This window comes from Leuresthes tenuis, unplaced genomic scaffold, assembly GCF_036924035.1.
Source record: "Leuresthes tenuis unplaced genomic scaffold, fLeuTen1.0.hap1 SCAF_14, whole genome shotgun sequence".
NCBI lineage: Eukaryota > Metazoa > Chordata > Actinopteri > Atheriniformes > Atherinopsidae > Leuresthes > Leuresthes tenuis.
Genome location: NW_027325368.1, coordinates 9,935,198 through 9,958,614, shown reverse-complemented (window position 1 = coordinate 9,958,614; position 23,417 = coordinate 9,935,198). Strand labels below are relative to the sequence as shown.

Sequence of the window (23,417 nt, the reverse complement as noted above, 5' to 3'; positions counted from 1 at the left end):
TATTCTAAATAGTTTGAGAACACCCTTCTGGCACCGACACAAACATAAGACTTAACAAAAAGAAATGGGCCATTTTTAAGCTTTATTATCCCCGTACTGCCTTCTGCCAACGTCCTTTGACAATTTATCTATCGGTCATGAAATTGACATGGTTGGTTTAGGATTGTCTGCCTCAGTTCTGCTACATGCAGTCCGAAATTAACTCTCGAAGGCAACAGAAGCTACAGAACAAACAAACTTGTTCTGGATTAGTCGGCTTATACAGCAGAAAACGCAACTGTTCACCGCTGTACAGCTCTGACTCAGCTACAAGGAATTAAGTTTTGAGTAAATCATTGTTACAATTATTCCAAGCTGAAGTCTTAAAAATATATAAACATCACATAAATATCACATTAAATAAATTTATCCTAGAATCTCATATGTACAAATTTACATTTGTTTGGGATGAGATGAAACAGGGTCAGTCTGCTCAAACTCAGCTTTATGAGCATATTTTCTGCCAATAATTTGACCGAGCTCAACACGCTGATGGATAATTGGTAAAGGGGAAGCAGTTTACAGGATATTAATGAAAAGTTTCTTTCATTTCAAAGTGAGAAAAGTGCATTCTTGCCAGAAGCTATCGATAAGAAGAGCAATGCGTATGCACTGGAATGTAATGAGATGATGATGATGACTGTGAAATACTGTATTAATGGTTGGATCACTGTACATTCTTTCATAGGATCAGTCTAATACTAATGTGGTTGTAAATCCTGAAGTCGTCTCGGAACATGCCTAAACCACTCGGGAGCTGTGGAGAATGTCAGTTGTTTGGCAGAAAACACACCCGGGAACCTCAGTTTTCGGTGTCCGATGAGTCTGAGATGTCTGCGAGTCGGGCCTGCCTCTTCCGTACGTTCCAGTGCAAGCACTCAGCCAAACTTTCAAACCAGTCATAAACCAGGTCGTGACAACAGATAGACGGCACAGGGTAACAAGATGTAGTGATCTTAATGCTGCGAGGAGAAAAGCAGACGGACATTTAATCAGACTACGAGGAAACGAGAATCTAATGATGAAACTGAAACAGCCAAGGACAGTTTGTGAACTTCACCAGTCTCCGTGCTGGATCTCCTGCCTTCTCCGGCCGTCAAACGACACCCAGGCTGTGTTTCGTGCATCAGGAGAGAGGGTGATCTGTTTCAGACAAGATGAAGTCAGACTGCTTGTTTCAAAGTTGATGAAGGTAGAACAACATTAAGCGCAGGCAGCTGGGGTTAACAAAGTAGCTGCTGTCACTGATGGCGTCCTCTCCTCCCGACGTTCCCCGACACCATTAGCAGGATATGCTCAACAGTGGCGTGCACAGCAGCACTTTGACATTAACCCAGAAAAGATGTTCCTCTGACTAAGACGCTGCCAGGTAACAGCATTCTCCAATTCCCTTAACTCTAACAAGGTCATAGCGTGAGTCAGAAACAATCAGATTAAGCTACGTGGAGTTAGAGTTAGAGAGCCGATCTCACTTGAATTATGTAAACCTGAACACACTTTGAGCACAATATTACATCCTACAGGGTTTCACTGGCATCTTGCTACACTCGCAGCTGGATCCAGAGTTGCCATGTCTGTCGATTATAAGCTACAATAGCCTTGTTTTTCCAAGAACACGACTGCCTGTTTACATCAAAATATCTGGCAACACCTGCAGAGTTCTGTTATCTGGGTGCATATATTGCCATCGCATAAAGTGACGTAACGTGGGCACGCATCAATTTTCAGCAAATAGGAACATGACTGGAATATCGTTTCTGCAACTCATGTAAACATCATAATCTGTATTCTTTAGATGAGGTTCAATAGTCCAAATATTGCTGTACTTGTACACACAGTCAGGGATTGTTATGTGCCTTGTGTGCTTAGTTTGTGGGTAACTTTGTCCACAGTTGCAAAGTGACTAAAATCCTCGATGTCTACAGTTTGCTTTGTGATTTTACAGCTAAGCTGTTGTTAAAATTAACTCAGATCTGTTTGCCAAGTTGTTACAAGGTTAGGTTCATTCAGACTTATCTGAACACGGCTCATACATGCATGATGTTGAAAATGATGTACCTGCTGTTCTTCTTTTATCTATTTGAGGTTGAGGTTGTGACCAAATCAGAGGAACAAAACCACACTGAACACTGTTTGAATATACTTTATGTTTGTTTCTTTCCCCAGACTTACCATGAGTTCCACCCCAGCAGGGACAACGATAGGCCTGAAGGAGAGCGAGTGTGGACAGATGGGCGTGACCATGATGGCGGGGACGTTAGGGTGGATCATCGAGGCTCCTGCTGCGGCTGCATACGCTGTGCTCCCTGTGGGGGTGGACACGATCACACCTGGTGGACAGAAAGACAAGATGAAGGATATTCAATTTCTGATCTGGGAGCAGAAAAAGGTGGGTGGAACAAGCGCAATTTCACATCATAGAGGCCAGTCCACATACCGTCTCCCTGCACTGAGGTGATGAGACGTCCATCAAGGTACAAGTCCACATTGGACAGGTAGGAGGACGGGCCTCGATCTACCACCACCTCATTCAACACCTACACACACAGAGAGCGCAGCTTTAATCAGAGGCACACAGAAAAATACAAAGACTCAGGACTATATAAGTTAGAAATGTTACTGTAGTGCCATCTATAGACCAGATGGCAGAAATATTCTCATGTGTTCATGTACAGTATAGTGTGTATATATACATATACATAAATGTATCCACTTAAAAACAAAAGCATCTGGTTGGATGATTTAGAATAAAAAAGAATAATGAGTTTGACTTGGAATAACTGTGCAGCCATCAAGCAAAGTAAATAACTAGATTATGATGTATATTAAGCTCTCTGGAGTCTGCAGAATGTAATTCTCTCCTGCAGACGTTAAATCTAATCAGCGCTCTAAATAAAAACAACAAATGGTCCTGCAGCTGACTCAGAGTCACGCTGAATTATAGTCCAACTTCCCTTAAGGAATCTACAAGCAGACCGCCAGCATACAAATCATGTTCCACACTTGAGCCACATAAGATACAGCAGTGCTGCGATGTCTGGCAGATGTTCTGACGTCAGCCGAGCACAACGCAAACATCCTGCTGGACACACCAAGCGTGATGTAATGTGAGGTTCAGAGACCAGAACAATCCGTCACTAGCTTTTATTGGTGAGAGAAAAAAGAAAACTCAAGTCGAAAGAGGAACGAGTCGCACTGAAAGTGAAGACAGATGTGTGTGTGTGTATGTGTGTGTGTGTGTGTGTGTGTTCCAGCAGTGAGGCGTATTGTTTAGTTAACACAGCATTTCAGACTGAGAGCATCAAGAATAATTAAATAACCATTGATTCCACCATTGACGCCAATATCTCCATAGCAACTGACTCAACAGAACTTCACAACATCCGACATTCCCTTCTGTATCTGCGCCCAGAGCTTTATTATGACTGTCACCATGGAAACCAGGCTGATGTTCCTTCTCTGACCCATATGCATGTAAGCACGCACAAGCACATCTGGGATTAAAAGGAAACAGCACACACACAGACAGTCGGCCTCCATCAACCTAATGACACCAACGTCAAACTGTGGTCACATGACTCCTTTGTCACCAGCACAGAGCCAAAGGAACTCAGATGAGGGCATCAGACTGAATAAAAACGTGTGTGCCGAGGGACACAAAATGAAGCAACAATACAGACACTGTGTTCTTTTGTTGATGCGCAACTCTGTTGTTTGCATTGATCTAAAGAAAAAAATAAAGGAGACACACAGAGCTGGAGAAGGGGAGCATCTGACAAAAAGACGCAACAAAACACCTGTTTCCTCAAGGTCTCAACCTGTTCAACACGTACAATGAACCTTTGTTTCATCCTCTTTGACCAAATAACTTAGTTTATATGTCCAATAAGCATCCTTAGAATTGTTAAACTTTTGTACAAGTGGAACTTCTGAACAGGACCACTCAGTTACGGCTGAAATCATTACGACTCTTGTTTTGGTCGATGCTCTTTGACTTTGGAACTGTATAATGTGTCTTAAAAATCAAACGTGTTGGTCTTTTTTTCTATCTTGATGTGAGCTGAGCTAAATATACCCAGTGGAGAGTTAGAGAGAGAGAGAGGCTTTATTAATCCCAAAGGAAATTAAAAAATCTGTCAATCAATAGTACATTTTTTTTAATTGTCAATTTTACGACAATAGTTTGGAGGAGAAAAAAGCCAAGAGCAGATTAATCAACTGACAGCCCTTTATACCTTTCCAACATGGCTGCCACCATCATTCAAACGTGATAATAACAACAACAATTATAGTATTGCAACTTTCTGATCAACCTTTTCATGCTAAGAATTTCAATATAAACCAGTCACAGTTGAAATTTAGGATATAAATTCTCAGGTGTCACATGATGTTTTAATATCAAATAAAATGTTTTGTTGCTGTGAAAAAAATTTAAAGAAGAATTTAAAAACAATCTAAATGCAAAAAAGTAATAAAACAGCAACCAAAGAGGAAGGAAAAAAGATATGCTTGTTGCTAGGCAACAGCAGACGGGTTATAGCTGTGAGAGCAACTTTAAATCATGTGAGAAATAAATGAAACCCTGCAGCATCAGAGGCTCGGAAAGCTGCAGCCAAGTTTAAAAAGTAGTGGTGAGGATTATGCGGTGGCTGTGGCTAAGGAGACGCAGGCTGCTCCGTACCTGGAGCTAAATGCAGCTGTGTTTGCCAGGAATTTGTTAAACCTATGATTTATCGAAGGTGATGCTTTCTGTTGGTGTAAACAACATGCATAACCCTAAGACAAAAACTAATCCACAGGCAGCTCCAGGTCTGGTGTTCAATCAGTCTGCAGCATACACAACAGGAGGAAACACCCACGTCCTCTCAAAAATATTTTTCGCCAGATACTATGAAGCTGTTTCAACCAGAAAAAGCTTTTAAACAGAAAACATCAAAACCAAATAAGCTTTTGTGTCCGAGCACTCGTCCACAGGGACAAATGCGAGCTCACCTGGAGCTGCAGGGTAACCTTGCCGGCCTCGCTGTTGGTGTGTCCGTGAGGAAGGAGTCCATTGTGCTCCAGCTGCTGCTGCGGCTCTCTGCTGTTCGACTGCTGTCCAGTTCTCTGAAGCATGTCCTTCACCACCTTCACCTTCAGCCGACTGCGCAGCGTGATGGCCGCGTTGCCTAAGAGCCCAAATGTACACGTAAACACAAAATTGACCACGATTGAGCGTTCTAGTTTACAAAAAAAAGCTCCACTTTACCTTCAAACACTTTCGCCACTTCAGTCTTGTATGATTCAAACTTAAAAGGCGTCAGAAAGCCCAGAGAGCCCAGGTGGAACGCCATAACAGGCGGGACGCTGCCCTGCAAGGAAGGGAAGACACGCGCTTATGGAATGCTGAATTCAACCATCTCAGGATACAAAACGGCTCTTTTAGTGCACTTTTGGTATTTAAACATTTCAGATATTACAAGTCTTTCTTTTTCAAATTGTGAAAATAGGTCATGTAGATAAATCTCTTAAAAGCAGCTATAATGTAAACAAAGTGCTTGGCATATGTATTTATACATCTATAATACTGTAACTCCAAAAGTAGGTAAAAAAGATTTGAGGAATAAATTTTGATCAGTTCAGTAGAGAAAATACATAACGAGATGCCATGTTCAGTTTTATAGTGCTCATTAGTAGATACAAGGAGTCGATGAAAAGCGCTCTATATTTAGCTTAAGTAATCAAAATATAACTATACCTGGAACAGAGAGGAGGCGTAGAGCAAAGTTCCATCGCCGCCCAGACAGATGATAAGGTCGATGCAATCAGAGATATCATCATAACCTGAAATCACACAAAGCCCAACATGAAATTCTTACTTTCAAACATTAGTGCATCTGATAAACAAAGAAGGCTGTTTTGTCAGTATCACGATGATGAAAATAATTCAGTGTCCCAACAAAAGCCCCCCAGGGGAGCATCGAAAAAAACAATGAGGAAACAGGCGCCATATGGTCAGTAACTGAACAATGGTGCAGACATGTCCAGCGAAAAAACCTCTGCTTCATCCTTCAAACTGTTCTTTGAAAGGAGGACAGTAAGACATTTTAGTGTTCGTAAGTGCTAAATGCCAGTCCTTCCCTCCTGTTTTATCCTGATAGTTAAAGTCCACCACAGGATTATTTCAGGGTTTAGTTTATTCAGCTGAACATGTGTAGAAAGTGCAGCGCTCTTCCTAATCAACAGACATTTCTTTTAAATAACTAAATATTTTGTATTCGCTGCACTCAACAGGAGCTCAACCAGAGCATATTGTCAAGACAATACACTGATTCACAATTAAAGATAATGGTTATTTGTCACATCACATTCAGTCATCTTCAGCTTTAATTGAATTACTTAATCAACCTCATCCTGACTCATTGACTTCAGACACAGACAGCAAGACGATATCCATGGTTTCAAAGTGTTTCTGAATTTTAATGCCTGTTTTCTCCTTTATGTATATTTATCCGTCCTATAAAGTTAAAACATCAGTCTCTATTCCTTTGATTATTCTATAAACAGCTAAATCTAATGTTTAAAATACAGAATTAGCATCATTGATATAGTCACTTTACAGCTGAAACGTCCTCACTTTGACACCAGTATAACTGTCCACAGGTCCTTTTGTTTCAATAAGATATTCTGACAGAAATCAGAGTATTACTAGCTGTCTTTTAGAAAAGCTTTAATACTTTTATTACTGTTTAGGGCACAAATAATACGTTGCTGTAGGACAGGCAGGAGTCTCACCCTCTCTGAAGGTGCAGAGCTGATTGCGGATGGAGCCGAAAGCTTCGTCCTTGGACAGCGTAGCGTCATCTGCGACCCTGCGCTCCACATATACCATCATCTGCTTCTCCTGGTACACAAATGCACGCTTCAGTGACAACAGCCCAAATACACACATTTCAAGAGGTTGCTTTTCAAAAATAAAGCTGAACACGTGCCAAATACGTGCAGCTAACTATGACTGTGTTTGCATGGAATGCAAATATGTGGGTTCACTGGTTCGCTGGCCGGCTCCGACAGTCTGGCTTAAGAAACATGTGGTCAAAAGATGCTTTCGCTGCCCGGAGACCAGACCATGGCTTTCTCTCCATGTCTGAGCCATTTCCTGGGTTATTTTTGTTCAGAGTTGCTGCTCTTCAGTTCTACAAATGTTTCTCAGCAGGACCATGGGTTCAGTTTACCAACCGCTGAGGACAAAACCATCAGGTGCTGTCTTTAAGATACGCACTGTTCTTCAGTTGTAAACAGAAGAATCTGCCTCGATACTAGAATTAAAAGCAACAGTAACCCGATAAGATTGTAATAATGATTTACATATATAGCAGTTAAGATCATAAACATGTAAGTAACATAAATGGTCATAATCTATGGGACAAACAAGAGTCTTACAATGGAGAAATAAACAAGCAATTAAAAGCAACAATCCATCACTGTTCTCTTCAGGTTTGGGCACATCGACCACTGATATGGTCACAAACCTGAGGCGGTTAAAAATGTGTTTATATCATGTTTTAAGAACAGAGAAGGAGATTAAATTTACATAAGTGAAACTGCACAGCCTTTGAGTTGATGCATCATTACTATCTGTGAGATCTCAAAGTGTTTTGGTTTAGTTTCACATGATAAATCTGTCTAATGACCCAGCCATTCCCCAAAATATACGTTACATCAAACAACATTTCAAAAGCTTTTTCCTGTACCTCTACTAGAAACCTGCAGAGCTCTTTGAAAGGCTCGACCAGGCTCTCGTCTCGGATTTTCCTGATAACAAGCACGTTGACTGGAGGTTTATTCCATGTGAGCCTCTGGCTGGCAGGGTCCTGTATGTGCCTGGAACACAAATATACAGAAAATCACACACACAAACTAATAAACAAGCACTTAAATGTACTGTAGAAACTCTTGTAACGCCGGTCTAAAGCAACATCCAAACACAAAAATATAACCAAAAGGCAAAGTTGAACTAACTGCTACCAAATTACATTGTACTGAGAGCGCCGTAATGAAACTATGACTTCTGAATTTTAAAGGTTTACACATTCTTCTAGCTGCTGAGTCATTCATTAACTGTTATGATACTTTAGGATAACAAGTGTAAGTGAATCAGGTTCAAATTCCAAAGTTGTGCACGTAAAAAAGCCTCGTACTTCTTTACCATTTTTCCCTGTTCTTCTTTGTATTGCAGATGATAGGCATTGTGCGAATAATGTCATCTGAAGCGTATTCAGTTAATGTACCAGCAAATCCTTTCAGTCAGATTACAGTAAGGATAAGCAGCCTGCCTTGTGAGCTTTCCCATCCCATGAAAGAGCCAATCATGCCATTCTCATTTTATCTTATCTCACAGGGTTACACAAACTTTTTAGTGTCAATGTCCTACCAAGAAAAGTTTGACTAATTCAGCACTCTCATGCTTACATGACAGAAGTTGGGTTGGGAAGAATGCAGGCTTTAGGTCCAAAGTGAGTGGCTGGATATGGTCCATGTAAAAAGTGTGCTCTTCTGCAAGGAGGAAAAAGAAGAGAAAGAGGAGTTAAGACAATGTCATCTCACGTCAAGCGCGGCACAGATGTAACGGTAGAACAGCGGACCAGCTGGCAGCCTGCAGAACAAACCTCTTAGGAGAGCTTTCCGCTGTGTCACATGAAGAACCAGAAGGCTCCAAGTGCTCGTGTTGGCCTGGCAACCTCCGCCACTCAATCTCCCACAGCTGCTGTTCATGACCATTACCCTGTCGCTGTGACCGCTTCCCCTCCCGCCGTCTCCTTGGTGACTTGGATGGGTGCTCCCTGTGCTTGGAGGGTCTGGTTGATTCCGGCTCCTGGTCAGGGGAGCCTGAAGGTCTCAATATGTCTCTGTCAGGCACTGCGAGGGGCCTCGCTGATGGACTATTCTCTGAATTTTCCATTCTGAAAGAAGCAAAAATAAGTAAATATATCCTTGAAGTTAAAATAGCCAGTCAAGAAAAGCCTGGAAATGTGTTGACCTCTACTCTGACTTATCAATTTATACTCCAAAAAGCTAAAATGTTACACATGCTTTGGTGCCAGCTTCTAAAAAAAGAAGTTTCAATGCTTTTCGCTGTTCAAATCAGTTTCAGTTCAGGGTCTTTAAATGTCACACTGCTAATCAAACAACACAAGCACAGCAATAAGATCACCTTAGAAAATAGAAAGCACTGTTTTCACAGTTTCATGGCATCTGATAGAGAAAATGGTCAATTAATAACTGAAAATGTATTGCATGACTCTTGCATTATTCATCAAACATGGTTTAACAACACGTGTCTTCAGCAATTGAAGGTTAAAATAAGCTTAAATCAGAAAAGCAAATAAATACAAACAGGCTCAAAATCTAGTGTCAATATTTATCTCTCTTTAGCTTTTTTGGCTGTTAGCTGTCAGAGGAAGGTCTGCAATTTCAGATCATTTTTACAATAAAATTCAACTCCTGTTTTACGGTTTCATAAGTTAAACGACTGGTTTATGAGATGTTTGGAAAACAAAAATAAGCAGTAAATCATGTTGTTAGAGTGGCTGAAACCTAAGGAAGTGGAGAAAGAACAGAAAGACTTCCTAATAAGTGATAATCTAAACAACTGTCGATTGTTTTTTTTCTACCAATCGACTTGATTCGTCTAAAGTTTAACTTTGGGTTGGACTAATAGTTTAACGTTGAAAACTTTTATATTCTTTCCTCATTGAGGTTTGATTTCAGACACACATCAAACAGATTATGATAATGTGGATACAGCCCATATTAGAAAACAACTGTACAAAACATAAAACAAAGGTCTACACCCACAGTGGTGACCTTGGTGCAAGTTTGACAGAGATAACAGTTTGTACAACCCACTAGCAAACAAGCTGTCAGACGAAGAATGAACCGAGTAACGGTCGGCTGTCAACCAAAGCCTCAGAAACCGCACATTCATGACCGTTAGCGTTACCTAGCAATAGCTAACTAGCTAACCGGTGTGAACCGTCGTGAAAGTGAACGAAATCGCGTCTTACTTTTTTACAAACAAGCGAACAAGCTCATATCAACACTGGCTCACGAAGGCACAGGTGTGTTCAGACGCTACTGAGCTTATATTTAAAGACAAACGTTAAAGAAAAAAATATCACAAAACAGTACATGACCGGGGGAGAAGTGACGTTTCAAATTTACGTCACAGTCAGCGGTTCCTTGCACTTAAATTACAGCGCTATGTTTGCCCTTGCTGGTCAAATTCAGAACTACACCCACCGTTTAACCATATACCATTAGAGTCAGCCTGTCATTTCCCCTTTGCGTTTTCTCCTCCTATTTATTTTCCCAAGCCCATTTATTTCCATGTATACTTGTAACATGATCATTTCCCATATTGCCCCCTGATTTGCATAACGAAGCAGAAATGCATACAGAGTTGGCTGGAAGTTGACACAACAATCAGGTTTTTAACTTCCTGATTCAGTAAAGGACTGCTTTGTTTTGTCAAGCCACATGTCCTCAAACAGAAAAAAGGCAGGCTGGCACACATTACTTTTCACATTAGATTACTGCATTCAAAGATCTTTCTAAATGATACGCTCTGTCGTTTTGAGAACAAGACTCCATTTTTCAAAACTTTTTTTATTTTTTAATTAAATTTCTGACAGGAAGACGCCCTTGAGTCTTGAACAAGATAAAGCAGGTATGGAGAAAGAAAACTTTCATAAATTTCCTCAGATTTCAAAGGTATACACAAGAGAGGTAGATGTCTCTTTTACACTACTTTATCCAGAAATTACTGATCATCTTGTGAGTTTTTTTCTTTAATTCGATCTGTGATGTCTTCATAGCACTTAATAACACATTATTTTTAAGTGGTGACATGTACATCAGTGTTTTATTTATATATTTTATACTGGGATAAATGTCATTTCCACCACTGCCTTTAAGTGTCACAGAAAGGAGAATAAAGTTTAAGTATAAATCTGACAATATCAAGTCTCTTCTCCACTTCCTATTTAGTCAGGGCAGGTCTGCTTAACTGTTTTTGAACAACAGAAAGGCTAAAAAGAGATGGACTGCAGTATGGATGCACATTTGTGTAAGATTATGAATTTGAGAAAACCAAACAGCACAATCACACTTTATTCCTCGCTGTGAAAAATAATGGATTTAGATTATTGAGATGTTCACCAAACATCAAACATCTTCACCTAATTTTCTGCACAAGCCAACTTCAGTAGAGACGGTGTGTTGAGGCAAGTTTGGGCCAAGATGCATAACGCTTGTTAGCGAACTACAAAATCATGTTTTAGCAGCTATGCTCTATGTGGCTCAGCTATGAGCCAATGCTTGTTTTTTATTTGGATACCACTGTCTGTTTATCATGTATATACTGACGGCAGTCTTTTCCATGGAAGTTTTTTTGTCTTCTTTGATATCCTCATTACACATTTTCATTTTTTTGGGAGTGACATATACATGTGCAAGTAAATCAATATTTCACTTAATCACACTGGAATTACACTGGAATACAAATCAATTTCACCCCTGTATTTATATAAACGTGACTGCTCCCCTCCCTAAAACCTGCCCATGTGCTTTATTCAACTTATCAACTTCATTTGAGGGGTGGACATTTCACAGGTCACATTTTAAAAAGAATGTACTTTTTAGCCCTATCAGTGATTGTTTTCAAACCTTTATGAAGCAGTTTTGACTTCTGATCCTAAACAATGGATGCTATTGTTGCTTGGAGCCAACCAGGTAGTGACAAAGTTATGTTGAGTTATATATAACCAAGCCGGTCATTCAAGCCGGCATAAATCATTCATTTTAAACCTAATCATGATTGTTTTCTTACACAACCAAGTAGTTGTCAGGTGTTATTGTCTAAACCCGACCAGGAAGAGACAAAATTGTTTTAGTAATTTCTTGCAGAAGATAAACCTAAATGGTAGAATAGTCCCAAAAATTATTTATGAATCCAGTTACAGGCACTGCCATTTACTTAGACACACAAAGAAGTACTTAACCTGTGCGGAGCCCATTTAAGGCCCATCATAAACCCATCTGAGCAAACACATTTGGGGCCTGCATGGAAACTTGGGACAAATTAGTCAGGCATGATTAGGCACCCCAAAAGGGGCCTTAAATATCAGCCATGATCCTACTCATCTAAACCCCAACACTTTCTCTTTCTGTGCATTTTGTTCAGGCCACATTTTGTGAGAGAGCCACTACTACACAATAAAAAGCTAGAGAAATGATAAGGGCAATAAGTTTTATACTGTCCTGATTTATAGCTTTGGTTACCATAGGAAGATGAGGCCAGCTGAAGTCAGAGGTCCTGATACGGTGACTATCAGAGGGGCGTGTTGAAGTAAGCAAACGCTCATCTTGATCTAACACACACAAAGTGTCCCTAAATTATTACTTTTCCTCGACAGGTACATTTCATCAGGAGATATGGGCACCAAATATGGATCATAAAACGTGAGTGATACGTTTTTGTTTTGTTTTACATTTTTCAATTGAAGAATAAAGTGGAAATCCTGAGAATAAAGTTGAAATGCTCTTTCAAGGATAAACTTAAAGTGTTCAGACACTGTTTATTTATTTATTTTTTTAGCTTAGTCTCATTAATGTACCAAATCTCACTCCCACACTGTGTTTATGTCCTAAAAGAGAAAGTTTTTTTTGCTTCTAAAAGCTGTCTTGAAACACAACGTCACCAGCTCATTTACACACAGCATTTTGTAAAAACAAGGTGGCTTGATTTGGTTACCTCGATTCCACTTAAATCTTGAAATGTCAAGTTTATTTTCATTATTTCAACTGTATTCTCAACAAGTTGCCTTTTTTCTGGTTGTGGTTCTCCGTCTCCAAGTGTTGTTAAACATGAATTCAATTATAATTTCCCTATCGGCTGCAGATATTTCAATAACACTGTGTATCATAATTGTAATTATCATGAATTCTTTTGACATTGCCCACCATGAAGCAAATATCTGATTCTGAGAAAGCCCCCATATTATTACAACAATTTAAAAAAAAATTATATACTACAGTTGTTTTAATCATTCTATCAGTTATTTATAAGGATATGTTCTTTGTCGAAATTAAAATAATTGTTAAATAGGACAAAGAATAGCCTTATAGTGCAGGGTTGTTGTTTTTTTAAGGGTCCTTAAAGGATGTTTGCACATGCATGTCAACATGTCACAATATTGTGCTGCCACTTCAGCGCATTCTCAGAAATCTGTTGAACAGTGTGAGCAGTGGTTTTGTTGGTTTTCTGTTTTTGGTCCTTAAGCTTGGCTCAGCCATGGAAAATACAGAAATGAGAGAAGACAAGGGTCTGTTTTATGACGGAGTGAAGCTGTTAAAATAATGAAGATTGTCCAGTGCAGCTGTGCTTGTCACTCGTGCGTTTCAATTCTTTATCATTTAAGGCCTGCAGTTTTTTGTGATGAAATCTGTTGCTGTCAGCTCCTCCTTGCTCAAGCTAACTCTCAACCGGTCAGTATACAAACTTTATGTAGCAGCATATCAAATGACTATGCGCTGGTAGGCTTTAGGATGACAGGCAGGCAGTTTTCCCAAGATAAAAAGCTCAACTCTGACATTTTGCATACCTCTCATTTCTCTAATAGGCACAGGTGTGTACTAGCTTAGAGCTCTGCTCTTTTGCAAACTTTAAAAATTCCCTATTCTAAAAATGTTAAACCCATCCAGCTAAATTGTGTTGTGCCATGTTGTTGTTTCCCCCATTTTACAACATAATCAGGTGACCTATAATGACATCATAATGACAAATGTGGGAAAATCTATTTATTTAGTATTTCATTTGATTGGTAATTGTTTTCGAATGGGAGTCTATAACAGACATAAGAGCTCTGGAGGCAATACTCGGGCCAATCAGAGCTACTGTTTTGCATCACTCTTGTGCGTTTGAAAAACTCCACTCAACACTGTCCGCTCAGCACCAAACCACAAAGTTAGAAAAGATAAAGGATAAAGGACAGCGATGATTGTACTTAATTTGATTGTGTGGTGACTCAGAATGAATTATTATGTCGCTCTAAATCTGTTGGATGTGTGAATATTCGCCACAGAAATCAGCCATTGTAGATTTAATTATGGGACTACTTAATGTAATGTTAAAGAGTAAAACTTGACATTTCCAGTTTAGTTTTAATGATTTGATATTTGAGTCACAAATGTGTTTTGCCTCAGCAGCTGCAGCAGTGTCGCAGCTCCTGGTGAAAATCTCCTCCAAAGCACTCATCATGTACATCTCCATCACCTCCATCCTGCTCAGCCTGGGAGGGAAATGCCTGCTCAACTGGGTCCTGGTGTTCCTCCAGAAGAAGCACATCTGTAGAAGCTTCCTGACCACTTTCAGTGCTTCTCTGGCTGTTTTTGATGCAGCCCTCACCCTCACTTTCACCATCCTTCACACTCGCAGTGATGGATACGTTGTTCTCTTTGGCCAGCTGCTGACCAGCTACCATATATGTTTGCTGGTTCAAATTGTTGGACAGATCCACAGAGTGTTGCAGTGGCCTGTTGTAGTCATGGCTGCTGTGGATCATTTCTGCACTGTGACTCAGAGACTGCATGCTAACACTCTCAGGGCCATGTGGGTTGTCTATTTATTTGTGTCTGTCTTATTGTGGTGCCTCGCTGCTCTCTACATCTTCCTGCTGTCTGACTTCACACCTGTCCTGGAGGATGTTTCCCACCACCACATGGACAGGTGCTGGGTCTTCCCCTCCTCTCAGACCCTACATATTACCCTGCTGCTCCTCCTCACTCTGAGCTGCACTGCACTACATGCTGGGCGCCTTATAACGCTTAGTTTGTGGATCCGATTAATATCCCCAAACAGTCCACTAACAATCCAAACTGTGGACCAAAATCAGACTCATTCCAGGAGAAGTTTTGTTTTACAAGCTCTTCATAAATTTGTCCTCACCTGGAGCCCCTTCCTGGTTCTTCTGGCTGTGCTCCTCCTCCTGCCTGTGGGAATACCCTCATACCTGGACCTGAGCGTCGCCTGGCTCTGTTTCTTTAACAGCCTTCTGGTAGCACTTGTTTTATGTGCAGTCTGTCCAGCCTCGCAGATATCGCAGGGCTTGGCAGCAGTTCCTCCAGACAGCTTTTGCGAGTGGAAATTTTAGTGGAGTTAATTTTAGCCTGGCTCTAGAGGACACAACACAAGTTAGAGAAAGTTTAACCGACCAGGAAGACCTGAAAGCCACCTCTCAGTTCTTTATATAGTGCCAAGGAAACTGGAGGTAGGTGCAGTGATTCAGTTAAACGTATCAACACGGTCTCTCTTTTGTCTTCCACTTGTTCACATTTCCTTAAATTTTGGACACACCCATGACGAGATATGCCAAGTTTTTGGCAAATAGTTCTTTGTGAATCACCAGGTTGGTGCACAAATACTATTTTATGTCTTTCAAACTGTTATTATTTTTCATCGATGCAACCACGAGTCTTTGATTTTTTTTGCTTGGATATTATTTTATATTGATATTCTTTTTATAAAATTATGAGTTACAAGGACAACATTGGTGAAAAAGAAGCTCATTGCTCAAAAGCATCACTATTACAAGAAATTGCTCATTGGAAGCAATTATAAAGGAATGAGGGGTGACTCAAGCACAGCGCTGTACTTTGACACTCAAGAGAATGAGACAGAGAGTCAAAGCTCTATGGAGATGGTGTTTGTTGGTCCACATCAGAATATCTCAACAACTTCTGCATAAATAGCCAAGGGAATGTCCTACAAAAACTACTTAAATAGCACTAAAATAGAGCTCACATTCATGGTCACAACAGTAATCGAACCTACAACTTTAAACCTGTAACGGGTAAGAGGAACTTTATCTTGCTCCCTCCATCTGTTGCAGTTTTTCCGTCTGTGTGCTGGTCCAAAAAGGACCGGATTTGATCTCAAGATGTGATAGATTTAAAGTTTTTTTTTATTGATCCTTTTGTGTTTTATACAACATCTCAAAGCTTTTTGGAAAGAAAGTTGTATTTTTTCAATAAAGGTCAAATATATTCCCTCTATTATATGTCTTCTTTTTTTTTTACATTAAACTAAAAAAAATGTCACCGTGGAAACACACTAGAGGTCATCACATCGATATTATATAATAACTGAACTATAAAATGTGTCAGAAACTTCTTAAAGGATAAGACATTTAATTGAAGATTCAGATTACTGTCATGCAATAGGAAATGTTCATTTTTGATTGGCTGATTAAACAATTTTGCTCAAGTTTCCTTTAATACTACATGAACCATCCTCTAAACTGTCTCCAGTTAACTACCTTTAAACACCAACTTTCCAGCTTATGTGGTTCAGGTTAAGATGAAAGAGGAGCTTCAATATTGCAGCATTTAAGTGAAGTCGATGAGAACGACACCACCTCAAAGAAAAACAAGACAACACCAGTTTTGACACTACAGATCTTTACTTGAATTTGATCCAAGTTCGTTTTCTATACAGGGTTTATTTACAAGGTCTGAAATGCGGGAAGGAAAAGAAAAAAAAAAACAGAAATAAACAAACACTGGATACATCTGAGGTATCTGCTAAAAGCATTTACATGTATGTCATTTACTAGTAAATAATGATGATCAACAGTTAGAGATGCAGTGTCCTCTGCTTAAAAAACATCTTATATCACAACATGAGGTAGGAGAACAGTGTCTCTATTCATGCAAGAACAAAAGTCTCATCACACTGTAGTATTGGCAACGTAGTATGCAGTCGTCATACACAGACACTGCATTTCATGATTCATAATTAAGGGGAAAAAGGTTAATTTTTTTCCCATCTTTTCCAGGACGTGTATGAATTGAAATAGGGTTCTCTTAGTAACCTGCGATCAGTGTGATCAGACATCGCCGCAGCTCTACTTCTAAGAATATTTAGTGGCTGAAAATTACTCACCTAACTACAAAGCAAGCCTCCCACAACTTTTACTTTTAGTGGCGTTTCTAAATCTTGAATAGGTTTCAAGTGGCAAAACTCGTCCTTTGCTTTGTTTTAGCTAGTCGGGCTAAATTCACCCTGTAGAAACTCTGTACAAATCATATCAAGCTCTCGCAAACACCGCAAAAAGCAAAAAAGGCCCAGCAAGTGTTCTAAGGGATTATTATTGTCTCATCATAGATGCACACTTAAAAGGTCAAACAGCGCCCCCTTGTGTAAAAAATGCAAACTACTCCGTGAGTAAAAGAGCAGACGACAGGTTTCTATAAAGCTGAAGTCTGCTCATTCAGTGACTTAAAAGATTAATCAGGTTTCTGTTTAGCTGTAGAGGTAAATAAGTGAATATAAAATAATACTGGTTATCGTGCGAGCGACAGCTGACGAGGATAATATGTGATCTGAATGAGAAAAAACGACCCCGCATCCAGAGCCACATGAGCACGTTTTTTTTCTCCCTCTTTCCCTTTTTCAAAGCCACTGCGTTTCAGTCAGACGTGGGAGGCCGACGCTCACAGTTTTCAATCAAACTGGGCTTCAATAATCACCTTCTCAACTGTTAATGATATAAAACTTGCCTGTGTTCAATACAACATGCAGGAGAGCCTTCTCGACATGGAGGGAAACCTTTTTTTTCTTCCTTTTTAACAATAAAAAGATTGACGTAGTGGCCCAGAGACAAATGTTAAGGGCAGCAAAACATGCAAAAAAAGAAGAAAAAAAATCATTTTCTGTTAATTTTCTTTCTTGTTTTTTTTTTGTCTCCAAAATGAGTTTTCTTAAGACAAATTTGCAATTTAGCTCAGGTGGGAGAAGGGGCAATAAAGAGCAAAAAAAGAAAGAAAGGAAATTTAAAAAAAGCTTACATTACACATTAAAACAGCTTAAGATGAGATCCACAAAAACAATTGCATCAGTTCCGAAAAGGTGGGGGAGAAGTGTGTAACAAAGTATTGTTTTCCTATTTCGCCTCATGTCCGAGTAAACCATGCACTTCACTCCTCACATCCACTCAAGTTTTCATATCTGCAAAGTTCATTTGTTTATAAAAAGAAAGCAAAAACACGGCCGACTGAAGCCTTAGTTCTGGTCCAAATTATATAACCTTCTGAAGATTATTTATATAAGAACAGTTAATATATTAATGACTACTGTATTTACAAAGTGAATATAAATCTTTTGTTAATATGTTAAATATTTTCTTTCATCATTTCAATAAAGGTTTAAATGGAACAACAGTAAAGTGTACATTTGTGGCGTGGGTTTGCTTTCACTTGCACCTGCGTTCATGACCATCAAAAAACCCCAACTGTACTCTGCCCGCTCTTTAAGCTCTGTTATTGTAAAGGGAAGCTGTGTAAGAAAAATCTGCATTGGACAGGATGGCGCACAGTGGAATGTCTATCAATTTGCATTAATAGCAGATGCATTAAAAAAAAAAAAAAAAAAGCTCAGTTTAGCCGATGCCGATCCCATTACACAGTTATTTACACACACGCGCACTCACTCGCTCACAGGGATCTTAGTGGCAATAAAAAGCGCTTTTGCCTGGCAACTGACACAATAAAAGTCCTCTCTTCCTCTGACTGGACGTCTGCTCGCTCTCCTGGGCATGTACAAAACGCAGCGCACACTCCAGCTGATGTGGCGCTGGGGTGCACGGGCATGTGTGCGTGAGGGACTGTGGGAGAGGAAGACGAGGGAGGATGCCCGAGAGCTGGGAGATCCAGAACAGTGTCACCCAAGGGTGGGTAGAGGGCCCCAGACGACAGCAGCTGCCCTCATTCTGGTGGTACAAAACAAAAAAAAACAAAAAAAGGGTTTCCTCCAGGCCACCCAGCCTGCCGCAGGGGAGGAGGGAGCGCACCAGTCCTCTGAGCGCTCCCCTCTCTTCCTCTCCCTGCCGATGCTGTTTGTTCAGCCAGGCAGAATAACCCAAACCACCCTGGTATAACGACTTTCACCTGTGACCCACATTCTTAGATGACGGTCTGAAGAACAAGGTGTGGATGAAACTATCTGCTAACGACCACGTCAAACGATACAAGAAAAAAGAAAAAAAAAGCCCTCAAAGCAGAAAAAGACTGCAGCTTTGATCTGCTGGGAACGCTGGGGCCATTGTTCCGCATGAATGCCTCCACTACACGACACACTCGGGTGTCTGCATGCATGTGACGATGCCGTATGTATTATTATGGTAACACGGTGCTGCTACCACACACACACACACGTGAGAATCAGCCTTTCTTCTATTTCAGGAGCCACACCACCCGTGTCCAAACACATTCCTCTCCCAGAAGATTCAGGAGGACGAGAGCATGTCAAGGGACTGTTTGTGTTCCCCAACTGGCACAAAAGTAGGTAAAGTAGTTCTCCAGTGAGGGGGGTGGTTCGAGGAGACGGCGAGCAGCGGGTGAATCAACCAACAAACTGTTTGGTCTATAGTAGGAGAGTCCAGGTGCTGCCCAGCAGAGTGAAGAGGAAACCAGTCTGTGATGCAGGCCAGAATATCTCATAGCTAGCTACCATTTAGGGGGTCACACTCAAAAAAAACAGTCACTTCAAGTTCAGCGTCACTATTGGCATATTTTCATGAGGTTTCTACGACATCTGCAAATGACAAATGTCTTCTTTTGTACAGTAAAGGTCTCTCACCTCCATAAATTATTTATATTTTCACATGTTACATTTTTCTTTGTATTTGTAAGGAGTCCAAAACAAAAAGAAAATAAAAGTAATGAAATATCTGTTCAGTCTCCTGTACTCAGTGGTACTTGAGCGTCTGGGCTTTATGTATACAAAGACAGGTGAGGCACGCAACCAGGCAGCATTACGTGTCTGAGGGCACCAGCTGCTGTGCCAGGTAGTCGCACGAAGTGTTGTCACTGAGGAGCAGAGTCTAAAATCAAGTCATTAGCTCCAAAAACCGGAGAGCGGGTGAGGATACAAGAGGAGAGTCAATAGAGGCGGAGAGATCGCGATGGGTTGAGTTGGTGTCTACATGACCAACCTCCTGTCTGTAAAGCAGCTGTTTGTTCAGTAAAATCCATAAATTAAATCAAACCTACATGCCCAAAAAAAACTTGAAATACTTTTTAAAGAGAAGAAAGGGAGGAAAAAATAAAAAAGAATCTGAGTCGTGTTAAATTATAAAAACAAAAGTCAGTCCGAACTGAGATAAAAGGGGAAGAAGGTGAGCTGCGCAACTCAAAAAACAGCCTGAGGAGGTGTGAAGCTCCTTTCTGCTTCAGGCTTATTTGTTCGTGTCTGTAGAGTTGGCGGGTGACTGAAGAGGAATGAGGGAGGGAGGGAGGCGCCTGAAGGGGCTGCAGTTACTTTTGGTCAGCCGCTAGGGCCTCAGACATGGAGGAAGAGTTGGGTGGGGAGTGGGCATTCAGGGGTCCAGTGGAGGGGGTGCGAGTGGGAGAGGGGCTGCCTCCCGTCGTGCCAGACTGGGCCATCTGCTGCTTGAGCTGAGCGATTGTGCGCTCCAGATTCTCTCGCGCCTCCCGCTCTCTGCGCAGCTCCTCCTGCAGCTCCTGCCTGTCGGCCTCCGCCCGCTCCAGCCTCTGACGCAGCTCCGACAACTGTGGGACACGCACACACAAACATGTGAGTCTATGTTATGACTACACCAGATCAAGTCATGATCTTTCATTCTCGATATACTGAGTTGGGTCTGATTCTGCGTACAAGGCACCATTTTGTTACCACTCTTTACTTTGAGAACATGAATTTAATCTCACAACCACACAAACGTACAACATCTTTACTAACTGAGAGAAACCTGAGACAGAAACAGTGTCAGGATTAAGTCTGGTGGAAACACAAACACTCACACAGCTCAAAATGATATCTATCTGACATATCTAAAAACACCAGAAATAAATTTAAAAAAAAGGCTACTCAGCTAAGTATTAATGTGTCACATTAGTTCTCTGTTGATACAGATGTCTCAGTATGTCACTGTGGTGACAGTGTTGTGCTCACAGCTCGTACCTGAGCAGCGTAGTGGGCCTCTTGCTGCCGCTGAGCCCCCGGCTCACAGGCACAGGCCTGCTGTCGGAGTTGCTCAAGACGAGTCTCCAGCTCCAGCTGTTCCTGGCGTGCCTGGCTGAGCTGCCGAACCTGCTCGCTGTGCACTGCCTCCAGCTCGCTGCGCAGCTCTCGTTGCTCGGCGCTCAGCTCCCGTAGCCTCGCCGCTTCGCCCCCGCGCAACGCCTCCAGTTCCTGGAGACACAAGAGATGAAGTCAAGGAAAATAGCAACAATATTAATGTGACACTTTACTGACCCCAGATTCTACCCCGCTGTCCAAATTCTGACAAAACCGCGTTTGCAACCTCTGACGTGTATTTAAACACATTAAGTGGGTGTGTGGATACAGCAGAGGGCAAAAAGACTAAAGTGTTTATCTACGTTTAAAAATAGCAAAAAATGCTATTTACAACCAGCATTTTCGAATGGAGGACATCGTCAATTTACATTACAAATTATCTTCAAATCCTATGAGCGGGCTTCATCATTCAGCAGAGGTAGTGAACATCACAGTAATGTAGGTCAACTCTATCTCCAGATGTGCAAACTGAAATTAAACGTGTGAGCTTTAATCATGTGTTACATTAGTGAAACACAGATTTATATGGTTCGCTGACTTGTAATGTATGTGGGGAACCCATCTGATTCCAGGGTGTTTCGGTGTAATAGAGCGAGGGTGAGAGGGGTCAGAGGAAGGCGAGCACCACCTCCACCATCTACTTCAAGGACACTTTTAATAGTCGGGAACAGTAATGTTATCTCGGGCTCATTTATCTTGGTCTTTGTGGTTTACGAACACCGACTCACCATTTCCAGCTGCAGCTGCTTGTGCAAGGTGGAGTTGAGCTTCTCCTGCTGCCTGCTGTACATCTGCATGATCTCAACAACAATTCTGTCCTTGTCGTCCTCGAGCCCCCCCAGCACCACTGCACCGCCGCCCGTGGCAGAGCTCATGTCCTTAGCAGCTACTTCTGTTACCGATGACAACAACGATGCAGGAGGAGGGGTGTGGGAGGGGATGTGGGTGGCTTTCTTGCAGCCCGGGCTGCTTGTCTCCATGGAAACTGCCTGGGTTTGGCAATCCCACTCGGTGGCCGAGGCAGCAGTGGCACTTTGGGATTTGGCCTCCTCTGCGCCAGCAGTGACGGGAGGCGACGCATGAAGATCTGAGGAGGGAAGAAAAGGAAGGATGAAGACGGCAAAGAAAAAAAAGGAAAATGAGGAGGTGGTTGAAAGAGGAAGTGCGAGCCGTGCTGGTGCACACTCCCGCCCACGATTAGTAACACCCTCACACAGCCTCATAAAAGCTTGCACTTCTTCCACAGCGAAAGCGCACACACGGCATGGCAACAGCCGAGGAACCAAACACTCGCCCACAAATTCTCTGTGTGTTTGCCCTCAGACACACAGAAAGGAATAAAGGGCCTTGTGTAGGAGCGCCGCACTGCTCTGAGCGAACTCCTCCTCTGTTTAAACTCTGGCTTGTTTCCTCGCTGTGGCCTCTGAGGTGTGCATCATGGGAAATAATGGGTAGGATGGTAATCTGTGGCAATACCAAGATTCAGTGTGATACAGAGTCTTGGTACTTTTCATAAAGATTTTTCAAGAGACTGAGTCACGTCATTAAGCCTCCTACCCAAGAGCACAACTAACCTGAAAATTAAACATGACCGAGTTGGGGGGGGGGGGGGGGGGGGGGGGGGGGGTGTCATTTCTTAAAAGATATTTTTCAAGTTAACTTAATAAGCTTAAATGCATGTTCGAGCCTTCTTCCTGTAATAAAGTTTAATCTCCTACATTACACCTAAATGTTTTGGCAAAACAGCAGCGGGTAAGTGTGCTCTGAAGGAAAATGGGGACGGGAAAAGACGAGCGCGCTGGAATAAGAAAAGAAAAGAGAGTTCGCAATGAGGGTAAAAAAGAAAAGGAGTGGGTGGAGGAGTCGACAGCAGACTGAGAGGGAGGCAGGCATGAGAGAAGTCAGAGAGGAAAGAGACAAGGATGGATGGGTGGGAGAGGAAGTAGTGGAACAGAAGGAGAGTCGACTCGGAGAGGATGTGGAGCTGGCTGCCAGGAGAGATGGGGAATGGAGGGAAGGCAGACAGATTGGTTGGAGAGGAGAAAGGGGAGCAGGACGCCTGAGAGATATGAGAAGAGCGGGGCAGCCTGGCAGTCAGATGTAGCGTTAATAATGGCAGACGGAAGCCGTGCCTGTGATTCATCCTCTTGTGCGCACGCAGCGCAGCGCAGAGAGGAGGCTGCTGCCTCCAACCCCTCTTGTTCATCGTAGTCAGAATGTGAGGGTCACTGCATGATGATGT

General features: G+C 41.7%; 3 protein-coding genes across 4 annotated transcripts in view; 1 reads left to right on the top strand and 2 right to left on the bottom strand.

Annotated features, from left to right (window-relative positions):
- Nucleotides 1–65: 65 nt before the first annotated feature.
- On the bottom strand, nucleotides 66–10,240 carry nadkb (NAD kinase b). 2 transcript variants are annotated; one of them, XM_072363636.1, is made up of 12 exons: nucleotides 10,086–10,240; nucleotides 8,688–8,981; nucleotides 8,491–8,574; nucleotides 7,773–7,902; nucleotides 6,814–6,922; nucleotides 5,777–5,862; nucleotides 5,288–5,390; nucleotides 5,032–5,207; nucleotides 2,477–2,576; nucleotides 2,212–2,369; nucleotides 1,100–1,182; nucleotides 66–1,001 (listed from the first exon to the last, which is right to left on the bottom strand). In XM_072363636.1, the coding sequence occupies exons 2-12, from the start codon at nucleotides 8,978–8,980 to the stop codon at nucleotides 842–844; spliced, it is 1,482 nt and encodes a 493-aa protein (XP_072219737.1). In that variant the 5' UTR covers nucleotide 8,981; nucleotides 10,086–10,240; the 3' UTR covers nucleotides 66–841. The 2 variants fall into 2 exon arrangements, with proteins under 2 accessions (XP_072219737.1, XP_072219738.1); XM_072363637.1 differs by lacking the exon at nucleotides 10,086–10,240 and adding an exon at nucleotides 9,877–9,894.
- A 4,056-nt stretch (nucleotides 10,241–14,296) lies between these two features.
- gpr160 (G protein-coupled receptor 160) lies at nucleotides 14,297–15,402 on the top strand. Its single transcript, XM_072364195.1, has one exon. It carries the CDS (start codon nucleotides 14,337–14,339, stop codon nucleotides 15,228–15,230), a length of 894 nt encoding a protein of 297 aa, XP_072220296.1. The 5' UTR covers nucleotides 14,297–14,336; the 3' UTR covers nucleotides 15,231–15,402.
- Nucleotides 15,403–16,515: 1,113 nt separating this feature from the next.
- The window catches only part of skila (SKI-like proto-oncogene a), a 30,125-nt gene continuing 23,223 nt past the window's right edge, over nucleotides 16,516–23,417 (bottom strand). The window contains exons 6-8 of the mRNA XM_072363029.1: nucleotides 21,904–22,262; nucleotides 21,059–21,289; nucleotides 16,516–20,646 (exon numbers count right to left, since the gene is read on the bottom strand). Coding sequence (XP_072219130.1) covers nucleotides 20,392–20,646; nucleotides 21,059–21,289; nucleotides 21,904–22,262 — 845 coding nt within the window. The 3' untranslated portion in view covers nucleotides 16,516–20,391. The remainder of the gene's footprint in view (nucleotides 20,647–21,058; nucleotides 21,290–21,903; nucleotides 22,263–23,417) is intronic.